At 40.0% G+C, this 25,263-nt stretch overlaps 1 protein-coding gene across 5 annotated transcripts in view; it reads right to left on the reverse strand.

Annotated features, from left to right (window-relative positions):
• The window catches only part of cuedc1b (CUE domain containing 1b), a 33,271-nt gene extending 13,964 nt beyond the window's left edge, over window positions 1–19,307 (reverse strand). Inside the window, exons 1-8 of one of the 5 annotated variants that reach the window (XM_014338358.2) lie at window positions 19,155–19,307; window positions 14,602–14,702; window positions 12,845–13,489; window positions 11,805–11,932; window positions 9,187–9,313; window positions 3,236–3,491; window positions 552–617; window positions 262–339 (exon numbers count right to left, since the gene is read on the reverse strand). In XM_014338358.2, the coding sequence (XP_014193844.1) occupies window positions 262–339; window positions 552–617; window positions 3,236–3,491; window positions 9,187–9,313; window positions 11,805–11,932; window positions 12,845–13,156 (967 nt within the window). In that variant the 5' untranslated portion in view covers window positions 13,157–13,489; window positions 14,602–14,702; window positions 19,155–19,307. Of the gene's footprint in view, window positions 1–261; window positions 361–551; window positions 618–3,235; window positions 3,495–9,186; window positions 9,314–11,804; window positions 11,933–12,844; window positions 13,490–14,601; window positions 14,703–19,154 lie in introns of all 5 variants that reach the window. The other 4 variants (XM_005937141.3, XM_005937142.3, XM_005937139.3 and 1 more) reach the window with 4 other exon arrangements.
• Between the last annotated feature and the right edge of the window lie 5,956 nt (window positions 19,308–25,263).

Here is a 25,263-nt window from a genome sequence, read left to right on the forward strand (position 1 = left end):
AGAAAAACACTGAAATATACACTACAATGGGAAAGTACAAGAGGAAAAAAAGAGACCTCTACTCATGCTGGGCTCTTGGAAGGACAGCATGAGAACAGGAAACAAAAAAACTCCTCTGCACATAAAAGTACATAAATGTCCACAGCACAACAAGCCACAGGGTCGGGTGGGGGGTGAGGAGTAATCCGAAGCAAACACAGCAGCCATCCTGCTAGGTAGGTATTGTGAAACAATAATACTACTGTAAATCAGCAGACTTACATTTGCCCATGTGTTTGAGTTTGTCTCTGAACGCATCATCTGAGATGGCCTCCATGGAAGCTCCAGAGTACTGGTCTCCTGCACACATACACAGAAGCACTACCACACAGTACACTTATGCATCTGAAGATCAAATATATCAAACGTAAAAATGCACAGTGTGATATATTGAGTGCAAATTTTTGATGCAGCTAACACAGTGAATGCACAAACACATAAACCAGTACTCTGTACAATTTAGACAGAGCTCAAAGTAGCTTAGCAGACAAATCTTGATGAGTGATATCTACCTGTGGAATTCTCCAAGCTAGTTGAATGATTGGACTTTGATTTCTTTGACTCATACTTCAAGCGATCTAAAAAGAGAGCAGATGTTATGACCACTAATGTGTGTTGCCCAGATGTGACGAGCTCTAGCATAAAAGTAATATGACCCAAATTTAAATTCTTAATCTCAGTTTCTGCTGGGAAAGGCAAACTGTTAGAGCTCTGGCACATTGTATAGTAAATGCAGCAACTTCTTGTGCAAATCTTTCACAATAAACGTACAGAGATATATCCCACTACTTATAGTGAACTATCACTAAGAAGTTGACTTTTCATGAATACTAGCCACCCCAAAATAGGTTTTGTTTAATGAACACAGATTTCTTGTTTTGGGGTGACTGCCAAGCATATGCAGATGTGTTTCCAGAGTTCTCCTTTTTCAGATTTTGGTTCCAGCATTCTCTAGACTTAGCAAGCTTTAGCTTTTTTGTTAATACTGTGTTGTATGAGAGCAAACCTTTAAATTTTATTACTTTAACCAAAGTAATAAAAACAAACCAAGCATAATACTTAAGCATAAAAGCAGACCTTGGCAATAACAAAGCAAAATAAAACAAGAAAAAAAAACAGTTTTCTGCACTGTGCAGTTTTCTTTAAACAATTATGTTTACATTCAGTGGTCCTCAGCAAAACACAATGTGTGCTTTCGCAGTCAGTAATTTTCTAATGTTATATAATAGAAAAAGAATGGTAATATACGAATAAATATACATAGATTAGTTTGCACGCCAGCCAATACATGTAATCTCCCTAGTGTGTTGCGGGTCTACACCGGAGTCTCCTCCTGGTAGGACATTCACAGTCGGGACACCTTACCCAGGAGTCTACAGCAATCTCCTTCCAATGTGGAGGAGTAGCTGCTCTACTCTGAGCTCCCTACTCTGTTGCTAAGGGATAAGCCATCCACCTTTCAGAGAAAGCTAATTTCCTCCATGCTCTAATACAAAAAGATAAGGCCTAGATTCATAGATTTATTACATTTCTCAAAAACAATGTGCTATCTGGTGGCAGATGGTTGCATAACATTTACGACAATAATTTACAGGCATTGGGCATCAATTAAAATTTTAACAATTAGATTAGACAACTAGTCTGGTACCGACTAGCCATGATTAGTCAGCAAGTCAACTACTCGCCCACGTCACTATTTAGTATTAGACAAAGGTAACTGGATTGAATACAAAATGTGAACTTAAATTATGTTTTTATTCATTAAGGGAAAAAGAACTACCTTGCCCTATGTGAAAAAGTAATTTAAATGATAAATTAACTGTCATTAACCACCTTTTTGGAAAGTTGAGTTCAATTTCGCTAGGCCTAACTCACCAAGAACCTGTCTGGCAAAGTGAAATAGGCTATGCAGGCAACACAACACATAATATAATCTAAAGAAATTTAAGAATAGATGAGAAAAAAACACAAGTGATATCTACTAGTCTGGAAAGGGTTGCAAATCTTTACCAAGCATTGGCACTCCAGCAAAACGCAGTGAGAGCCATTACCCACAAATGGATATAACCTGGAACAGTGGTGAACCTTCCTAGTAGTGGAAGGTCTACCAATGCTATTCCAAAAGAGCATCAACGGTTCATCCAGGAGGTCACAAAAAAAAGAAAAGAAAATACACTAAAGGAATTCAATCCTTACTTTCACTGAACTTAACTAAGTTGACTGCTCATAATTCAGCACTAAGAAAGAGACCAGGTAAAAACTCTGTCCATGTAAGAGTTTCAAGGCAAAATCCACTGCTGACCAAAAAGAATGCAAAAGCCTCTATTCCACCATCACCTACTTAGCTGGACTTGACTTTCTGTTCTTAGGGTTTTCCATTACGTAGGTAGTATCTAGCTTCCAGTCGAGCAAGACATTGCTAGCTCTTGCCGCTGAGTTGTTTTTATCTTCTATTTTAGGCATATTTGTGTTTTGTCAGCCTCCTGTGATTCCTTCCCCACTCAATCGTGGGTTTAACTCTAGAAAAATCGTCAATGATTACGTTTTTAGTGGATTAAGTCCATCAATAAGCAGTTACTTCACACGTCTGTCTCGTTAAACCATTAAACTGGAAGTCCAGTGAAGAGGTGCAAACGTTTACCATCAGTTTAGCAGCAGCTATACCATCACCTCAATATCTTGTTGTGTTGTTTGTGTCACATACAACAAAGAACTTTCATTCTGCCTTGGTCCAACAAACCCATCCACATTCAGGTGGATCATCCAAAACCAAGTAGAGCAGAGTACAGTCAAGTCAAGCCGAGTAGGTGCTAGTGCAAAAGAGGCAAAAGGCTGATCTCAGAATTGGCAAAAAATTTCCGTAAGGATTTTGGGAAAAAATTCTGTGGCCAACAAGACAAACATTGAACTTTATGGAAGATTACATCCGATTACATCTGGCGTAAAACTAACACTGCACTTCATGAAATAAACAAACAAGTCATATTAGCATGGTTGTGGTAGTGTGATGGGCTAGGTGCACAACACTGTAAAAGGACTTGACAGCTCTTCAGTATTAACAGTATCTTATTAAGTATTTTTTAAATTCCAATACATCAGGTAAGTACAATAAGATATAAGACGAGGCAGTGCAACTCACAGGCTCATGTTGACATTAATGGCAGAATTTTTCTGTGTATACTGTGAATAGGAATACCTTTCTCTAAGGCAATGAGAAACTCGTGGTTGCGTTGTAGCTCTCTCATAAACTCCTCGTTCTGCAGGAACAGCGCGATACGCTCGTCTTCCAGATACTGTTTCAGTTTCTTGTCTTGCTCTGTAGCTGCTGTTGTTAAACCAGGACCCCCAGTGGTTCCGGCAGCAGACCCAGAACCAGACTGCACTGTCCACTGACTTAATGAAGAAACTGACGAGGAGGACGGTGACAGCTGAGACAGACTGTTCTGAGAGCTCTGCTGAGAAAAAAAAAAAAAAGGATTAATGTATGTATCAATCTAGTACTCAGGATTACTATTATTTTGTCTAAACCAGTGGCACCAATGCCAAAAATGCAAAAAAGACCAAAACAAAACAAAAAAACCCTTCATGAGATCCCTGTGACTGTTCGTCATTGCATCATAGAACCATGTAAAAAAATAATCAAAATAATAACTGAAACAGAAAAGTCCATGAAAACCAAATTTTGTACCAGCACTGGCCACAAATGTCCATCCATCCATTCATTCGCTTCCGCTTATCCTTTTCAGGGTCGCGGGGGGTGCTGGAGCCTATCCCAGCTGTCCTAGGGCGAGAGGCGGGGTACACCCTGGACAGGTCGCCAGTCTGTCGCAGGGCCAACACACAGGGACAGACAACCATTCACACTCACATTCATTCCCGCATTCACACCTACGGACAATTTAGATTTCTCAATTAACCTATCCCCACAAAGTGCATGTCTTTGGACGGTGGGAGGAAGCCGGAGTACCCGGAGGGAACCCACGCAAACATGAGGAGAACATGCAAACTCCACACAGAAAGACCCTGTCACAAATGTATTGTAGAATAAACTAAGAGGTAGATGTGAAGAAAAATTGATGGAAAAACTGCTGTGCCTGTGTGTTAAATGCAGGTCTATAAATCAAATGAGGATGAGGCAGTAAAAGACAATGGGGAGGATAAATACTAAATAAACAACACACGAATTCATATAAAAAACAGAGCAGCTGTTTGGAGGGGGTCTAATTTTTGATCAGGGTACACAGATGTGAACAAAACTGTTGATCACTTTCCACTAAAGAAAAAAAAAAGTTCAGTGGTGACAGAAAAAAATGAAATAAAATTATAATTTTATTATTATTATTTTAAATTCTAAAAGTGTGAATTTGAGTGTGAACGCTTGTCTGTCTCTCCGTGTTAGCTGTGCGATAGCCTGGGACAAGCTTCATATTCACAAGAATTTCAGAAAGTTTACTCTGACTTTGAGACCAAGGTCACTGAGATTCAAACTTGTTCAATACTTTTAGTAGATGCACCTGTGGGATCAATTTGAAAATTCTCGTCACACACTTGACACACCAATTGTGTCAATTTGAAGCTCTTACATCACTTTGTTCTCAAGTTATTGCATTTACAAACTTGAGTGTCCACACCGCCCAGTGGGGTGACGATAATACTCCAGCAGCCTTTAACAGTCGAAGGGTAGAAATGAAGCAAAGAAAAAACAACAACATTGAACCTACAGTGAAAAACAGAGGAGGCATGGACATGTTCTGGGGATGCTTTGCTGCATGTGACACAGGGTGTCTTGAATCTATGCAGTGTACAATTAAATCTCCAGACTATCAAGCCATTCTGGAATGAAATGTCACGCCCAGTGTCAGCAAGCTTTATCTTGCAGGTCATAGTCCCTCCTGCACTTTCCTGCTCGGTCAGATTTTAGTTACTCCTCAGCCTCCTTGAGTAATAACGATACTTGTAATAAACATAGCCCATTTACAACTTCAGAGGCCATCCATCCATCCATCCATCCATCCATCTTCATCCGCTTTGTCCGGGGCCGGGTCGCGGGGGCAGCAGCCTAAGCAAAGAGGCCCAGACCTCCCTCTCCCCAGCCACCTCCTCCAGCTTATCCAGGGGAATACCAAGGCGTTCCCAGGCCAGCCGAGAGATATAATCTCTCCAGCGTGTCCTGGGTCTGCCCCGGGGCCTCCTCCCGGTGGGACATGCCTGGAACACCTCACCCAGGAGGAGCCCAGGAGGCATCTTTGTCAGATGCCCGAACCACCTCAGCTGGCTCCTTTCGATGTGGAGCAGCAGCTGCTCTACTCTGAGCCCCTCCCGGATGGCCAAACTTCTCACCCTATCTCTAAGGGAGAGGCCAGCCACCCTTCAGAGGAAGCTCATTTCTGCCGCTTGTATCCGCGATCTCGTTCTTTCGGTCACTACCCACAGCTCGTGGCCATAGGTGAGGGTAGGGACGTAGATCGACCGGTAAATTGAGAGCTTCGCTTTTACACTCAGCTCCCTCTTCACCACGACGGACCGGTGCAGCCTCCGCATTACTGCAGCTGCAGCCCCAATCCGTCTGTCGATCTCCGGCTCCCTTCTCCCATCACTCGCGAACAAGATCAGATTACTAAACTGGAGATCCAGCTCTGCACTCTTGAAAAATTTGTAGCTAGTTTGGTGCTGCTCTATAAAAAGGCTTCCATAAAGCTAGAACATCCCACTATTCAGCACTGATTGAAGAAAATAAGAACAACCCCAGGTTTCTCTTCAGCACTGTAGCCAGGCTGACAAAAAGTCAGAGCTCTGTTGAGCCAACCATCCCTTTAACGTTAACTAGTAATGACTTCATGAACTTCTTCCCAAAATAAATTTTAACTATTAAAAGAAAAGATTACTCATAATCTCACAGACTTAACATTGTGTACCACAAATATTTATTTAGACTGTTTTTCTCCAATTTATCTCTCTGAGTTAACTTCAGTAATTACTTCCTCCAAACCATCAAATTAATTACTTCCTCAAAAGCCATCACTTAACCTAGCTGCCTTTCCTTTTATCTGAACATTTTTTTTTGAAAGACTTATTGTAAACTCTATTGTAAACTGATCATCTGCAGAGAAATCGTTTATTTGAAGAGTTTCAGTCAGGTTTCAGAGCTCATCAAAGTACAGAGTACAGCTTTAGTGAAGGTTACAAGTGATGCTCTTATGGCCTCTGACAGTGGACTCATCTCTGTGCTTGTCGTGCTAGACCTCAGTGTAGCCAGAAGCATTTGATACCGTTGATCATGATATTTTATTACAGCGATTAGAACATGCTGTACGTATTACAGGTATTACAGGTACAAACAAAACAGTGAAGAAGGCGCAGCAGCACCTCTTCTTTCTCAGGAGACTGAAAAGATTCGGCATGAGCCCCCGCATCCTCAGGACCTTCTATCACTGTGCCATTGAGAGCATCCTCACTGGATGCATCACCACCTGGTATGGCAACAGCACCGCCTACAACTGCAAAGCTCTCCAGCGAGTAGTGCGGTGCTCTGAACGGATAATTGGAGGTGAGCTTCCCTCCCTCCAAGACATCTACAGGAAGCGGTGCCTGAGGAAAGCGGGGAGGATCATCAAGGACTCCAGTCACCCCAGCCATAAACTGTTCAGACTACTTCCATCAGGAAGGAGGTTCTGCAGCATCCGGTCCTGTACCAGCAGACTGAGAGACAGCTTCTTCCATCAGGCCATCAGACTGCTGAACACATCATAGACACCTCACCTTCACTACTGGAACTTTAACATTATGCACTCCATACTGTACAGTAATGCCACTGTTTTGCACATGTCTCACTCTGTATATTTTTATATATTTTATTTATTGTTTACTCTATTTAATTTGTAAAATATGTACACACACACACACACACACACACACACACACGTAGAAAAATATTTAGTATACACATCCAGAAATGCATATACTATTATATATTGTACATATATTTATTAGTTTCAGATGTAGCCATTCTTGTATTTTGCTTGTTTACATTATTGTATTTTGCACAACTCTGTTGCTTGTGAAGCTCGCACACAAGAATTTCACTCACATGTGCTGTACCAATGTACCTGCACATGTGATGTGACAATAAAAGTGATTTGATTTGATTTGATTTGCTGCGCTGCAATGGTTTGAATCATTTCGACCTAACAGACTACAATTTGTTCATTTAAATGGAGAGTCCTCTTCACACACAGGGTTCAGTGCTAGGACCAATTCTGTTTACATTATACATGCTTCCCTTAGGTATAGCAATGTATGCATACATTCTCACTGTTATGCAGATAACACCCAACTCTCTCAAACACACGGATAGAACCCAGCTTCTATCCGTGAAGCCAGATAGTTAAACTATAGGAATGTCATACAGATGTAAAGACATCTCTTCCGCTTATCCTTTTCAGGGTCGCTGGGAAAGCTGCACCTGTACCCTATCCCAGATGTCTTGGGGTGAGAGGCAAAGTATACCATGGACAGGTCGCCAGTCTGTTGCAGGGCTAACACATACAACCATTCACACTTACACCTGCATTCACATCTCTGGGCAATTTAGAGTTTCCAATTAACGCATTAGCGGGAGTGGCCTCCGGATTACCTGGAGAGAACCCACACAAACACATGCAAAATTCACACAAAAAGACCACGGCCTGATTGTGGAATTCAACTCAGGACCCTCTTGCTATGAGGCAACAGTGCTAACCACTGTGCCACTTCTAATTGGCACGGTGGTCCTGCTTCTAAATTTAGATAAAGCTAAAGTTATTGTACTTTGGCCCTAAAAATCTTAGAAATTTGGCATCTAGCTAGAAGCTTACTCTGGATAGCATTACCTTGGCCTCCAGTAACACTGTGAGGAATTGCGGAGGATATATTGTTCAATGCACACATTAAACAAATATGTAAGACTGCTTTCTTCTATTTGCACAATGTCTCAAAAATGAGACATATCCTGTCTGAGAGTAACAAAGAAAAACTAGTTCATGCATTTATTACCTCTAGGATGGACTACTGTAACTCGTTATTACTGTGAAAGGTGTTCCCTGTTATGGCCCTCCTAGCTGACAGTAAAATTTCAGGATGAGTTGACGGTTTCAGAAAACTCCCTATCAGGACTGCCAGTTTTCACTGTTTCCGTTTGGCTTGGATTTTTTTTTTTAATGTTTGTGATGCTTTTAAAGTTGTCTTTGCATCAACAAAAGAAATAAAAAGAAAGTGAAAAACAAACTTTTCTGTGATGAAAATGTGACAACGAAACCTGCAGTTTCAGAATCTGTGAGAGGTTGGATTTCAGTACCCGACAGCATGTCGAGTGAACGATCAGCGATTTGTGTTTACATCGTTTTGTGGATTTACCTGCTCTTTAAATTGTTTGCTGTTTGGTGGTTGTTTAAATGGTATTGTACGCTTTTAGCTGAGATTCCGACATTCCTGTGGATACCAAACGTCTATATTTAAATAACATATCTGGCGATACATCCGTTGCCGGAAATTTCTTCCTGTTAAAATTGAGTTTTTCCTTCCCACTGTCGCCAAAGTGCTTGCTCACAGGGGGTCATATGATTCTTTGGTTTTTCTCTGTATGTAGGGTCTACTTTACAATCTAAAGTGCATTGAGAGAACTGTTGTTGTGATTTGGAGCTGTATAAATAAAATTGAATTGCATTGAATTACACCAGATGTTCTCCTTCTTGCCCCCAGTAATATAATTAACATAATTAACTTAGCCACATCAGAAATGTTTGGCTGTCAGAACACAATCTTCTGTCAGTGAAGGCTGACACACTACCTCCTTGACAACGTTCTTGACTTGGATACGTTATGAAGGTGTTTTCTTAACCAACAAATACAATTCTTCTTTTTAAGCATGTCCCAGATTGTTAATTCAGCCACTCCGTAAGGCTTTTCTCTGTCTCTGACAGGTTTTTGTTTTTGTTTGTTTAACTACATACATATTACAGTATCACAAAGCAAGCAAACAAAAAACAAAAAACAAACAAACAAGGCCAACATAAGAAAAAGACATTAATGGTATTAACAGTATTTAACAGTAAGGAGGGAAAAAAAGGAGCCATCTTGTGAACGCTTGGGAAAAAACAATCCCATTTTTACCTTAATGTTGTCTAACTGCTGTGGAAGAATCCGTAGAAAATCATCAGGGAGATTTCCAAGCAATGGAGGGTTCCAGTTACGGTAGCTTCTGACCTGCTGGTGAGCTGAAGGAGGCTGGGCTTTAGATCTAGGAGAGTCCATGGAGTAACAGGACAGATTAGTAAATCTACCAGTTGCATTTTCAAGTTGTCTCTATCTGAAACTATTATTAATTATTTAAATCCTTTATATGGTGCTCTCACAATAATAACTAGGGAGTGCTAGAGACAAGAAACATCTATTTTTCCCCATATATCTCAACAGGAAAATGATGTTATGAATGAGAAAATGCCTGGTGAGTGTTTGCAAATGTGGCCTAGACACAATCTATAATACTGTCAAACAATTAAAACAGGCTAATTCAATTTTAAGACGTGCCAACTCTTTGCTTGGTTTAGGTCTTTAAAGCATTGTCAGTGTTTGCATATAACATACAATCTTATGCTGCCTTTTGTTTAAGTCACAAAAGGTGCTGGGGCTGTTTGGTATTGTCTGTTTTCACCCCATAACTATTTACATATCTCTGCATTATTGTACTGCAGTAAATAATCTTTGGATGAATTATCATAGCTGCTGATACAGATGTTAAAGGAGCAGCACAGGATTGGACCCACACTGGCATTTGCATGGTGCTTTTATAGTTTTACTATTGAACTACTTGTCTAATCGACAATTAGCCTAACATGTGTCTGTTTGGACTGTGAGAGGAAGTCAGAAAAACCAGACCAAACTCCACACAGAAAGGCCCCAGCCAAGCAGAACATTCACCTCACAACAAAAAGGTTCTACAAATTCCCTGTGACACTGTCCTTCACATATAGTGGTAACTGGGGAAACACCTATGCTCATTTTCCTTTTTTAAAAATGGCCACTTAAAGCAATGCATGAAGTCAATAATAGTTACAAAGTTTCACATTGCAGTAATTTTTCTCGGCAGCACAAAGCGTCAGAGAAAATTTCTTCATCAATTGCATGGACCAGGGTCTACATGAAAAGGAAGATACTTTTACCCCAGAAAAGACCCTCCTCAGGGGATACACTGTCTGAAAGGAAAGGACTCTTATGGGAGATGGCACTGCTTTTGTGTCAGTTTGCGTAGTTATTCTGCTACACAGATTGAAGGACTAAGGGTATTCAACGTACATAGACATGTGCAATCCTCCAAAAAATAAATACATTAAAAAAAAATTTAAAATTAAAAGAATGCATCTCCTTGTGTGGACTGTATGTGTTGGTCAACTGCTGGTTGTCTGAAATGTAGGCCTGGAAGAAAAAAATAAGGTATCAAAAGGAAACAACAATAAGGGGAAAAACAAAAGATCAAAAGATCAAAAACACAAAAGGAAAACCACACAACAGCTGTACTGGGCCGTTTGTGTTTAAACACTGCAAATTCAGGGGTTGGTTCCTTCAAAGGACTCAGCCTACGTAGACCATGTCATTTGTCCTTGAACAAAGCCTTTGTACTTTACAACTCTCCACAGTTTGCTGAAGGATAAAAGCACAACTAAGGTCACCAGTATAATCTCTGGTTATACATTGGTTGCTTCACTCGCCACCACATGATCATCACACAGTCACTCCGGTATGCCCGCTGTTAAGGCATAGGAAGGGACTGCAGCATTCTCCTGAATGATAGGTGGCGCCACTCAGACAACACTGTGAAATAGTTGCTGAGACAGGAAGGGGAAGTCAAACCTGGAAGACTTTGCCCTTGGGGAAGGACAAAAAAAACCAAAAAAAACAAACCTACTCGGCCACAGTGCAACACACCAGTTACAAAAATTGAGAGGTGCTCAACCGACCAGCGTGCCAAACGTCAAAATCGGTGTATGACAGCCACGACAAGAGGCATGCAGAGAGCATAAAAACACTGTAAAGGCCCCGCTTTGGATGAACACAACTACAACTGTGGCCAAGTTTTGGTAGACGTACAATGTTTATTTGTTTCTTTGCCACTTATTTAGATCATTTTTTACGTTTCTATTATACAGTCAATAAAAATTAGAAGGATTTCATTGGTTTTAAAAAATTTTATTAGCAAATAACATGATCATATATACATATATGGAAGCTGTTTGTTCTTAATCTAAAACACCTCGAATACACAGCACAGAGGCATCGTTTGCTCGAAATATGTGAAATTGTGAAAATAGCAACACTGAAGTGACTGCAACGACTGAAACACCCACCCAGACAATGAATACTGAAGATATTTTGAGATATTTTAGGGACCCATGTGCACTCTGAAAATGTGTCTGCATTGTGATATTACAGTGAAACTGACCATTAACCTGGGAAAATGTTATCACTTCACTTTTTTGTTATAACTTGAATCTGAATTCTTGAAATATGGACTCATGTTGATGAGTCACTGTGACCTTGACTTTTGACCTAGAAAAAAAAGACAATTTATCTTTGAGTCCAAGAGACATTTGAGCCAAATTTGAAGAAATGTTCTTGATATATTTTATTTACAAAAGCAATGCCTGAGGCTTCATCAGGTTACAGAGGTATTTTATTTAAAAAATTAACAGAACAATTATGTAAAACATAGCACCTAAGTCTTTGTTACTTACCGTGGAGATAGTGTTGGTGGGGCTTCTAGGTATTTCCTATCATAAATGTGCATGTCATATGTTGGTGGAGAGTAAACTGGAGGTGCCTCCTCATCTGAACTGTCAGGCTCCAGAGTTCGCTCCAATATCTAGAAAACACAAGTTTTGTTTGATTAGGTGCTTTGATTGATTTAAGCTGCCTTCAGCTAGATTTCCATTTTTTCAGCTAAATAAACTTCAAGTTAGTGCAAAATGTCTTGATCTTGAACTGAGTAGCTATGCTCTTTTCAGTAAAAAGACTGACTAGCATCGTGTTATTGTTATACTTGTCATGGTGCCTTCATGCATATGACCACATCCTAGACAAGAACATCTGATTCGATACAACTTGTTAACAAAAATGGACATTTCTGCAGTTCCAGTCTTTGGCTGTAAGCCATTATAGAACAGATTCTCTTAAAAAAAAAAGAAAAAAGAAAAAAAAATACAATTTTGTATCAACAGAACTTCTAAAAATCACATGAATACATGTGATTGAGAAATCTCATCACATGTATTCATTCTTTTTTCAGAGCCATCTTGAAATTTTCAGTGACTGCTTTTACAGGTATCCTGTTAGATAGCAACCTGGTTTTTAAAACTTCCCATACTTTGATTTTTGTAACCTTTAATCCCTTCACATGGAACTTAAACACTTGAACTTTAAACCTGGTTATTACTGTATTCCTAGATGCATTTTACCATCTGTTGCCTTGCCATTATCATGTGATTTGAGCCACTATGCTCTGTACCATCAAAGAAAGTTCAAACATCATAATATTGTGCTTTTGCATTATATACATTGGATGCGCATGTTTCTCAAAACGTCACATTTCTTGCTCACGTTTCTGAATGCAAAACATGTGCAAATCCAAACATGAACACTGTAAAAGCCTGGTCATCACCAGAACCCTAATGTGCAATTTAAATGCAGGGGATGCTTTGGTTTACAGTGCCAGCACTGACAGCCAGTCAAGCTCAGCAGGTATTGGTGTTTGTACCCTTGGACCCTTTCCACTGACCTCTGGTGGGATGCTGTCATCCGAGTCTGAGCTGTCATCTGAGCCTTGTCCGTCAATGCTCATTTGCAGCAGCTGGTCGATGGTAGCATCCACAGCTCCATTGTTAGATCGCAGCACACACTCTATCACCTCATAGTCCATAGAGGGGAACATGGTCTTGAAGTCCTCCATGGCCTGGTTGAACTCCAGGCGTCTGACCTGTCGGCTTGGCCTGCTATTGTTAAGCTGCCCCTGTCCACTGCCACCCCCACCTCCATTTCCGCTGCTTCTGGAGCCTCCATTGCTGCTACTGCGTTTAAACAAGCTAGTCATCCTCACGCCCTGGCTACCTCAGGCGCTGCCAACCTACTGACAGGGTGGCTCTTCTGTTACCAGCACAAGCACTTTGGCCCCTTTGGTTTTACTTGCTTTTACTACTTTCTCGGTCAGTCTCTCATTCTAACACAAATTGCATTTTGATTGGAGTTTAGAAAAACAAGAATTTTCCCAACCTAGTTCTATTTATTATTGGACTGCATTACACATGATTAAGTGTATGATAGAATGTCTAGGAACTTAGACAAATAGTGACAAAAACTAAATGTTCAAAATCCTCAAGACTCAAAATCCATGAAGTAAAAGGCCTAACTACATGACAGCCGCCACCTGCAGAGAGAGCAGACAGGATCATCTTAGAAAGAGGTGGTAATAAGTATTTGGCCATTTTTAATAAATTTAAAGTTAGTTCAATCAGTTAGAAGGAAATGAAGCTGTATTGTATTACTAATGTCCATATGCTGCATCTCAGGAAATATCCAGCATCACTGGGGACCCCTCCAGGTTGTAAGGTGATTTTGGCATAAGGGTGTTAACAAAGTTACTACTCCTAGGTTCTCGTACATAATGCATTTTTAAAAAGCAGCTGTGAGACAGTAAATTGCCTATGTAAGAAAATTAAGTATAAAAATGTATTTGCTAACATAATATTAAGACAACATAGACTTGTGTCTCTTGCTCATTATCAGGAATTCTGGAGAGCACGCATACAGAAGCTGCAGTCTCACCAGGGGGAGATTAAATATTTACAGCCAGCAAGTCACTACTGACTACATTTCAGGCTTCTTCTATGTCAGGTAAGATTAAGCTAGGTGGCTGATATTTGTTTACATTTAAATGTATGAGTAATATCTCTTTAATCATTTGTTTTCACATTGGCTTGAAATAGAATATCACCACGGCTTGTACTGCAGCTCACTGCAACTTCTGTATGTGGGTCCATTTCATGTGACATCCACAAGGTGGGCCAGCATGTCTGTTACATGCTTTGAGATGATACTGGGTTGGAAGTTCAGCACCTGGGCACGTGTAGCTGGTGCACAGTTATAGAAATTCTCTGGACAAGTCCGCTTGGTCACAAAGAACAGATGGGAAACTGGTACGAAGCCCCACCTTTACTTTCTTATTATAAAATTTATGTCACTTAAAACCAGGCAGCAGACTTGTGGACATGGAAAGCATAATCGAGGCTTAAGTTGGATGAAGTAACAAAAAATGTCCCTGGGTAGATGAGTGATGACTGGAGCTTACATCAATGGACATGTAGATAAAGGGAACAAAGGTGATGAGGTGTTGGCTAGGTATGATGTTAACATGAGGAAGGACATATGGAAGTGGATTTTGCAGGGGAAAAAATTAAATGGCAAAGGTAAACATGTACTTGAAGAGCTGGGAGGAACAGATGGTGGCTGGTAAGAGTGGAATAACAAAATGGTTCTAACCTTTTCTTGTTTACAGTGGTGATAGTATGATACTCCATGGACTATGATGTTCACAGGTGTCATTGTGATCTGCAGCGAGCAAGGAGCAGCTGCAAGAGAGCCTGGAGAGGTGGAGGTATGAAATGGAGAGAAGAGGAATGAAAGTCAGTAGGAGCAAAACCAAATACATGAGTATACATAAAGCTGGTTTTATGGTATAGTGGAGTTTACTGGGAAAAGGAGAACTGAGGAGAAAAAAAGAACTTCAAAGATCAAAAAACAGCTTGAAAAGCACAAATGAGGGCTGCAGTGGACACGTTTCATTATTTCTAACACTCTGTTTCACTTCACTTTTTTTCGGATGTTACATATTTGCTCTTCTCCGAGGCTGCCTGACAGACTAACAACACGAGCAAAAGTGGCCTGCATATCTTCTACACTGCCTCCATCTGACAGCAGAGCTCCCTGCAGGCAGAGGGGCCCGGACTGAAGCTGACAATAAACACACCGCTTCTGCTCGACCATAAAACCAGCTTCAGACGGAGACAGGTGAAAAGGTCAACATCCAAGGAGTAGAGGTAGTGAAGGTAGATACCTGGGATAAACCATGGAAAAAGAACCAGGAGTGCATCAGAAATATAAAAAGAGAGTGCAGGCATCATGGAATGAGTGGAGATGAGTAGTGTCAGGGTGACTTGTGACAGAAGGATGGCAGCAGTTCACAAGATAGTAGTGAGACCTGTATATGATTACGGTTCGGAAATGCTGCAACTAGCTGGCAGCAGCCATCCTATTTTAAATTGAAGTGAACAGGGGTGTTTACTACATAATTCCATATCTGTTCATTCATAGTTTTGATGCCTTCAGGAGATGGGGCGAACAATACTAGAGGTCAACTTCAAGCCAACTGCACAAGTCAACATCAAGTGTGGGATCTACCAAGGAGATAACCTGCCCCCACTGCTGTTCTGCATAGGCCTGAATCCCTCAGTGAGATCACTGCAAGACTGGCTACGGATACAGACTACAGAATGGAGCAATCGTCAGCCACCTCCTCTACATATCTGACATCAAGCTGTATGAAAGAAGTGAACGAGAAATCGAGCTCTGAGCAGAAGATTGTTAGAGGCTGGGGTCTACCACAGCAGGCAAGATCCCAGGTGCAGGCTGTGTAAAGATGCTCCCGAGACAATCCAGCTCATAACAGCAGGGTGCCAGATGCTAGCAGGCAGAGCATACGTGGAATGCTGCCAAGCGGCCAGCATAGTGAACAGGAACATCTGTGCAGAGTATAACCTAGAAGTCCTGAGGTCAAAATGGGACACGCCTCCTAGGGTGGTTGAGAATGACGAGCTAAGATCCTGTGGGACTTCAGATACAGACAGACAAACCGATGATGGCTAACCAACCTGCACATAGGAGTGGTAGACAAGTAGAGGAAGATGGCCGTAGTGATTGTTATACTGAGTTACAGCAACATAAGGAAAAAGGAACACGAGAAGCTCAAGAAGTACCAAGGCCTCAGAGAAGAACTGAAGAAGATATGGAGGGTGAAGGCAACAGTGATCCCTGTGGTAATCAGAACACCCGGTGCAGTGACCCCAAGTGATCTTGTGTGGGGGTCCTTATAAAAGGAGTTGGAATTTGGAAGCGTATTTTCACGCTGAAAAGAATAGAGCAATATTTCTAACCTTTAAAAGAAAACCCGCCCATCAGGACAAAACAAACACACAACCTGCACCAAATGAAGGTACGTCTGAAAGAAAAGGAAAGGTTTAAAAGTACAACAGCAAGTGAAAACATGACTTTCCATGGCTGATTTACGATGCTAAGGCACAGCTTTTATTTTGTCACTACTGCTCAGAAGCAGCAAAAAAGGAGAAAATCAAACAATTCTTATGTCATGTCAAACAAGATATTTAAAAGACACAATGTTAAAAAAACACCACATTTCATGCTTGCACTACAACTTTTTGCTCTGTGCTACAAAACTGGCAACCTTGTTACCACCAGTACTATGAGCTAACAATGTTAATCTACAGCCCTGTCCTGTGCAGACACAGTTATTTGAACTGTGCAGATATTAGTGTAGCAACCAGTCATCTAGTAATTCAAATAACTGTATTATAAAAAAATCCTTGACACAAATTATTTGCTTCGATTGATACATCACTCTGTAACATTTGTGACTAAAAACAGACTTGGAATACAACCATATGTAGGAGTAGCATGTGAATAAAAAGTTTCACAATATTAAGCCCACACAGTTTTTCCAACAGACTGACAGAGCAGCAGCAGCAGCGACGATGACTCTAGCATAGTTTAACATGGAGCCAGAGTCTGTTTACATCACGAAGAGCTGAGAGGTGGAACTCTGACGTGAAGAAAAGCAAACTTTGTAGCTGTATACTCCACCATTTGTTTTACACAGCAAAAATGTAAAATAAAGCCACGTAAGTGGGATATCTTTAAAATATGCAGATGGACGGTTAAACCGTGTATCAGACTAAGTTAATTACGCCGCTTGCTGAAGGCTGACGGCAGAAGTCCCACTTTCCATCTCAGTGACCTGCGACACCTGCAATAAACAGGGGCGAGTTTAGAGACCATATTTTGTGAGTTTAGACCATATTTATTTCAAGGCTTTTGTAAAGTTATTTTACAGATTTAAAGTGAAATAATATCAAATATTATCTCACAACAGCTTCTTCCCCCAAAAAACTCTGAGCCAGTGACCTGGGGCTGTTAGTTTGGACAGTGAATTATTATTAACATTATTAACATCTACACCATCATAATGTCCGTTCAACAGCAAAAAAATTATACATCAATGCACAGGGCAAACTTCAGAATGCTGATATGCTTGCTTTTCTTCATTGCAGCCACCACACACACTCTTTTAAGGCTTACAGACACACAAACTCTCATATTCACATACACACTTAAATACGCAGAAACACATGCACAAAACACATACATATGAAAACACACTTAATCTATGTCATCCAGCAGATGCAACACAAAACTATTTTTGCAACATATTAATGTAAGAAAGCCTTCCAAGAAGACATCCATCCACTTTCTTCCGCTTATCCTTGTCATGGTGGCAGAGGCAGGGTACAGGTCTGGGTGCCCAGTCTAACACATAGTTACTCAGGACCTTCTTGCTGTGAGGCAAATGTGCTAATCACCGAGCTGTACAGGCAATTTTATTTTATGCCTTAGTTTTCGTTGCATGTATATATTATTTTATATTACCATACTTGAGATTATTTATTTATTTTTGCATTTACGAAAATGTTTTCTTTAAAAAAACAACAACAACTATTTTAATACAACAAAATACTATATTAGTTGTTTTAACAGATGTTGTTGTGCAGTTAAATTATTAAAACATTGCCATTTCTAACAGCTCATTTTGAAGTACCTGTGTTTTTTCTTTCTGTCCTCTAACGTGTGCATTTCTCCTGCTTTGTATATATTCCTCTTGTTTTGTTATTTATTCTTACTGTCCTACCATTTATATTTTTATCCATGCATAGTTTGAACGGAGCATCTACAATTTCGTTATGCATGTGCAATGACAAGAAAAGGCTATTCTATTCTATTTTTAATATTCATTATTGCTCATTAATAGCGCAAAATTTATTTTTATCCAATTACTCGATTAATTGATGGATTAATCCAAAGACTAGCCGATTACTAAAAATAAAAAATTGACAGTTGCAGCCCTAGCAGAAATTACAGATATGTTGATAGTACAACAGCAGATGCGTTCATAAAGGCTGACGGGTGTTCGCGGTAATAACGGATGAACCCTATGCTCCATCAGCAACTGCGCTGAGACTCCTATATTTTGAACTGATAAATCCAGTTCAATGCAGCCCAAATGTGGAGTTCATGCACATTCAAACGGGGTCAGACCAATGAAACCGTGGACTGTCACTTGTTAAAACCTCAGAAGTTTAGAATGTAGCACAGCTTTTTAATGGGGGTCTGATATCGCTGCTGCTGTACCGTAGCAGGGTTTATATGTGCTCTAAACAGACTAGGTCGCTGCTAACTAGCTAACGGTCCAACTCTCAATGTATATTTTGCTCGCAATATTAAGTCTTTATCCTAACGCAATTTCAGTGAAAAACGGCGGGGGTGTTACTTTAGGCAACACTGGGTAACATTCTAAGCTCCCTTTAATTAAACTAGGGTTAGCACCGATATGTTAGCTGTATTGGCTAACTAATCACTACCAGGTACATAGGGTCCTCAGAGCAGGGAATCGTCATTCCAAGGCCTCGGTAAGTGATTCGCAGTCGCATCATCAAACCTAAATTAAGACACTTTCAAAATGTTTCATCGGATTTCAGATGCTAAAAGAACACGTAGTACATTTCCCTCGCAAGAAATCATACTGTTCAAAACAACATTTTAAGAAATCGCCAAGCTGCTGTTTACAAAGATAAGCGGTAAAGTAAGCAAGCATACACAACAATCCGACAGTTAAAGCTATGTCTTTTAAACTTGTCCTTCGACATGGGGTAAAAAAAAAACATAAGAGCAATGCTTGGAAAACTCACAGAGACCCCGATGTCCGGTTAAACAGACAGTATCCACACAATGCTCCACGCGATAGAGGAAGAACAGCTGACCAGCAGGACAGCAGCTTTTAACATTAGAACTATAGCTGCGGGAATATAGTAGCTACACACGTACCAGCAGAAATGACGTTAAAATTCAGCTGGCTACCGGATGTATTACGTTAGCCATGAAATACGCTGATCTTCAAACTAAAAGACATACCCATACCTGTGCAATATTATTTGTTAAAACATTTAAGAAATAATATATCAATTACTTTAAGTGTTAACAGGGAAGGTAATTTACAAAAAAAAAAACACAACATATTTTCACCAACTTCAGTTTCTTCCATGTTGTGTTTAGTAGTGCTTAGTGCCGACATGGGACAGTTTTCCAGTTTCGTTGTACTAAGTATGACTGTGCAGTGACAACAAAGAGTTATCTTATTTGTGGAGTGTAACTCTGGTGTAGATTGAAAATTTCTTTCATCATAAAGTCTTTCGATGTCTTACATGATGAAAAATGTGTATTTGAGATACTGCAAGACCGAAACAGATAAATTTGAGCTGAAGTAGCTTATGGAACAGAAAGAAATGTGGAAAGACTGGAAAAGCGTCAATTTAAATCAAGATTTTCAGATGCGACCAGTCTTGTGTTTGAAGAGCAAAACACCATAGTTTCTGTCTCCCAGACTGGCGTTCATAACTTACCTGAAACCACATCATGAACTGGTATGCAAAATAACAATAAACATCGTGAATTTGTTTTGCAAGTTTCAAGCGAGCTGATGTTTTTTTTTAACAAGATTGGCCAGAGACTCAAAGCTACTATTAACTGAATAATTAACATTTGGCTGTTGCTTGTCTGACTTGTGGGTATTAACATTTTGAGGAACAGACTGTATGACTTAATTTTGCTCACAATTGTACGTCAAAAGAATTCAGCAGTCACCCTTTGGGATCAAAATATCCATCCTCTGGTTTATTCAGTTTCAGCTAGATGTTGGTGTCTAACATAAATATTTTTTTAACTCTTTCGTCCTTTATCATCGATAGCTTTAGCTCTATTTCTTAAAACGTTGGGCAAACTATTTTAGCTGATTATTCACAACCTTTTGTTTCAGATTCAAACTTTCAACCACATTGAGCTGTTACTCCTGTTGCTAAGCTATCAATCACTTCACAAAACATAATTTCACAAAACACATCAGATCGTAAAGGGGTGGGAGAAATCAATCAATCAATACAACATGATTTCAAGGTTCACCTTGAACCTTGAAATCATGTTGTATATGGACTGGATAATGTTAGGAACAAAAGTCAGGAAATTAAAGTGATCAATCTACAGAGGGCTGAATTCAAAGACACCTTGAAAATTGAAGTAAAAAAGAAAAAGAAAAAAAAGATCCAGCGTTGCCACAACTTAAAATGTTGCACAGTAGTTTGTATGGAGCCCACATGCTTGTATGTATGCATGCCTGAGCCAAATCCTCATGAGATGATACTTAAATTTAGCGACATGTGGACCACCTCAGACTCCTTGAGTCTGAGGTGCAACCTGGCAGCGTCAGATAGATACAGTCCTGATCAAAAGTTTAAGACCACTTGAAAAATGGCAAAAAATCATATTTTGCATGGTTGGATCTTAACAAGGTCCAAGAAGAAATGAGAGTGAGAAAAACATTTTATTAAGCATGCAATTTATCATAAACAACGCTTAAACTGAAACAGGCTGTTTTACAGCTGATCAAAAGTTTAGGACCACACCTCCAAAAAAACCCATAAACCCCCCCAAAACAGCAATCAGAGTTCAAAACATGAACTCAGTAATGAGTAGCTCCACCGTTATTGTTGATCACATCTAAAGTTAATTATGGTTGATGCAAGCGTTTCCATGAGGTGAATGGGAACATTTCTCCAGGTGGCGAAGACTGCTGCAAGAAAGGCATCTACTGTCTGGAACTGTTGTCCATTTTTGTAAACTTTCCTTGCCATCCGTCCCCAAAGGTTCTCAACTGGATTTAGATCAGGGGAACACGCAGGATGGGCCTAAAGAGTGATGGTATTCTCCTGGAAGAAGTCTCTTGTCCTGCGGGCATTGTGTACTATAGCGTTGTCCTGTTGAAAAACCCAGTCGTTACCACACAGATGAGGGCCCTCAGTCATGAGGGATGTTCTCTTCATAGCTAGCGGCCGTTTGATGCCCCCGCACTTCCTGAAGCTCCACTGTTCCACTGAAGAAAAAGCAACCCAGACCATTATGGCGCCCCCTCCACTGTGTTGTGTAGAAAACATCTTTGGTGGGATTTGCTTGTAATGCCAGTAACCTTGGAAACCATCAGGACCATCAAGGTTACATTTTCCTCAACAGAGAATAAAACAGGAGACTGAAAAGATTCGGCATGAGCCCCCGCATCCTCAGGACCTTCTATCACTGCGCCATTGAGAGCATCCTCACTGGATGCATCACCACCTGGTATGGCAACAGCACCGCCTACAACTGCAAAGCTCTCCAGCGAGTAGTGCGGTGCTCTGAACGGATAATTGGAGGTGAGCTTCCCTCCCTCCAAGACATCTACAGGAAGCGGTGCCTGAGGAAAGCGGGGAGGATCATCAAGGACTCCAGTCACCCCAGCCATAAACTGTTCAGACTACTTCCATCAGGAAGGAGGTTCTGCAGCATCCGGTCCTGAACCAGCAGACTGAGAGACAGCTTCTTCCATCAGGCCATCAGACTGCTGAACACTTCATAGACACCTCACCTTCACTACTGGAACTTTAACATTATGCACTCCATACTGTACAGTAATGCCACTGTTTTGCACATGTCTCACTCTGTATATTTTATATATTTTATTATTATTATTATTTTTATTTTTATTTTTTTACTATTTAATTTGTAAAAATGTGTATACACACACACACACGTAGGAAAATATTTAGTATACACATCCAGAAATGCATATACTATTATATATTGTACATATATTTATTAGTTTCAGATGTAGCCATTCTTGTATTTTGCTCGTTTGTGTTGTTGTGTTTGCACATCTCTGTTGCTTGTGGGGCTCGCACACAAGAATTTCACTCGCATGTGCTGTGCCAGTGTGCCTGCACATGTGATGTGACAATAAAAGTGATTTGATTTGATTTGATTTGAAAACTTTCTTCCACCTTTCATGTCTCATGTTTGGTGCAAAGTCCAAACGGTCAGTTCTGTGGCGTTCAAGGAGTCAAAGCCTTTGAAGACGTTTCATGTTTTTGAAGCCTTTCGGTCTCAGATGCTGTCTGATGGCTATGGGGCTGCAGTCGGCACCAGTCAAGGCCCTAATTTGGATTAAGGATCAGCCAGTGTCTTGACACAGCAAAGTGGATCCTCCATCTCATCTCAGTGCTGGTGAAATTTTGGCGTCTTCCGCTTGACCTTTTTATTCCATAACCTTCAGGATCATTTAAGAAATTCCAAATTACTTTCTTGATGCATGCTCAATCATCCAGGTAAGTAAATCTCCAAAAGTGGATTCTGTTCATCTGGATGTAGCTTTTTCAGTCTTCAATGACTGAAGAACTCACTTGGATGAGTGACAAAACATTTCTCCCACTGAAAACACTACGTCCAGATGAACAGAATCCACTTTTGGAGATCCAAATTACTGTCTTACTGTGTCCCACCTCAGCAACGATGGTGCGTTGCGAGAGACCCTGCTATTGCAGTTCAGCAACCCGACCACGTTCAAAAAGGGAAAGCTTTTTTGCCTTTGCCATCACAACATCCTGACAGTGTGACTACATGACAGAAAATGACAATGAATTCACATTTTTGCACTGATTTGGCCTTTTAAAGGCACATGGTCCTAAACTTTTGATCAGCTGTAAAACAGCCTGTTTCAATTTAAACGTTTTCAATAAATTTCATGCTCAAGAAATGTTTTCTCACTCCCATTTATTCTTGTTACATGCTGAAGCTCTACGTGGATCCTTAAGCTCCAACCATGCAAAGTATGATATTTTTTTTGCCATTTTTCAGATGTCTTTTCAAGTCTTAAACTTTTGATTGGGACTGTATAAACTAAATTATATTGTCCCAGAATTATTTAGGTGAGCGTGGGAATCAGTCAATGGTATCAGTTCCATTCAAGTATACAACAAACTAAGTTCAACAAAGCCAAATTTTCTTAGCTGGCTTGACATAATCTTAGACCTCAGATGAAGAATATCACAACGGTGGTTATCTTTGTGATTCATGCTCAGTGTGTGTTAACCACTACACTGAGATGATGCCAAAGCAGTATAAACAATTTATACTACAAGAAAACAGAAAACGAGGCGCTTCCAGACGATTTGAAACCACTTTCAAGAACTTTTATTTTTTTTTTCCTAACAGATCTGTACAATCAAATCAAACTTAATATAATCCTAACAAAAACTGATCTGTACATGTCAATTGATTTTCGGCATAACAGTTTAACATCCAGTTAAATAATCAAATGATGACTTGACTAGCGATACAAACCCTAATAGTCAGTCCCACAGCTTGAAAACATTTGAAAGCTGGCAGGGGCAGGATGAAATGGAAGAAATCTTAGAAACGAAAAAATAATGTTCCCTTATCTTTCTGTCTTCAGTGTTATAGAAAATTACAGTCATCTTATCTACAGGAAAATGAACAAAAGCATCATAATCTGAGGCTGTAGTGAAGGATTGTTGTTAGGAGGACAAACACCAGCATGAATTGAAGAAAAACCCCCAAAACAAAACAAAAAACCCCAACATACACACATAGGAGCAGAGATCATGTAAAACATGGATGGATGGAAAAATGCAAAAGCCAATAGGGCTGATGCTAAGCACACTGTATGCATGCCTAATTTCATATAACTCAATGTTATGGTTTGAACACAACCAACTCATTTTCTTCCACAAGGTATCTGAACGGGTTGAGTCACTAAACCACTGAATTAACCATATGAGAGATGCATTGAGTTTGACTATAATCAAGAATTTGACAAAAAGTATCAAGTCAACGTTCTTAGCAAAATTAAACAACAGGTAACCCCTTCCCTAATCTGTTCTTCAGTCAGAATAAAGCTGCCTTATTGCTAGAATAACAGTGATTTCATTCATGTTAAAGAAAAAAAAAAAAATTAAAAAATGAAGTGCACACAGTCCATATCATTTAAACGTGGGCCATTCCAGGATTCATTCATGCCCTGCAAACTCACTATAACATTTTCATGTTAAAATGAGGTTGAGGAACTGCTAACAGACAATTTGAGTTTACCATTACAAGTTACTGTTTGATAAATAAAATCTGTAGATTCATCATGTCACCATTTAAATACAGACTGAACCAAAAACCAGCAGTTTTATGTGATTGGACTGATTCGCTGTCCAGCTCGACAAATGACAGAAGAGTGCTCTTGCATGGTTGTCTTGCTCCATTGATCAGTAAAACCACATCTTCAGTTTTTAAATGGGTTGAAATAATCTGTTCATTTTATAGTTTCTTTCCATCCGCTCTGCAGTACATTTTTGTCCTGTGTTGTCTTCAGTGGTGAGCTATGACCTGTGCTCAGCATCTCTGCAAGTCTGGTTTTAGTATATGAACATTTGATCCTTATTTGTGATTCAAGCCAGCTTGCCACAATAAGCGTTGCTCCTCTTCTGAAGCCTCTTTATGAAAGATGCTCAGGCTTACATCATGTCAGCTAGCTTAAATAAATAAATTCTTATGCAGTAGGCTAATATCAGTTCCCTTTAAAGACTCCAAGCTCTTACTGTTAAAGACAACAGGTTTTGTCCCCCCCATAAAAAAAACTAGCCCAGTATTAACAGAAGCACACCATCATGGTGAACCGCTAATAAATACATGGCTACTTCAGGATCAGATCAAAATCTTTCTGGAGCCCAAGTCAAGTTTTTTTCCCCCCTCCTCTCAACTCATGATACTGAACTTTATTAGTGCAGGTCAGAACATCAAGGCTATCGTGTAAGAATAAGTGGCAGTAAATAAACCCAATGTTGCCTTAAAGTTTCATTTTATATTTAAAACTTCATCCCTTTTCCCTTTTCTTTGTTCCAGTACAGTCTTCCATTTTTTTTTTTATAT

The sequence above is a fragment of the Haplochromis burtoni genome, unplaced genomic scaffold, assembly GCF_018398535.1.
Source record: "Haplochromis burtoni strain Fernald_Lab_line unplaced genomic scaffold, NCSU_Asbu1 Contig_227, whole genome shotgun sequence".
NCBI lineage: Eukaryota > Metazoa > Chordata > Actinopteri > Cichliformes > Cichlidae > Haplochromis > Haplochromis burtoni.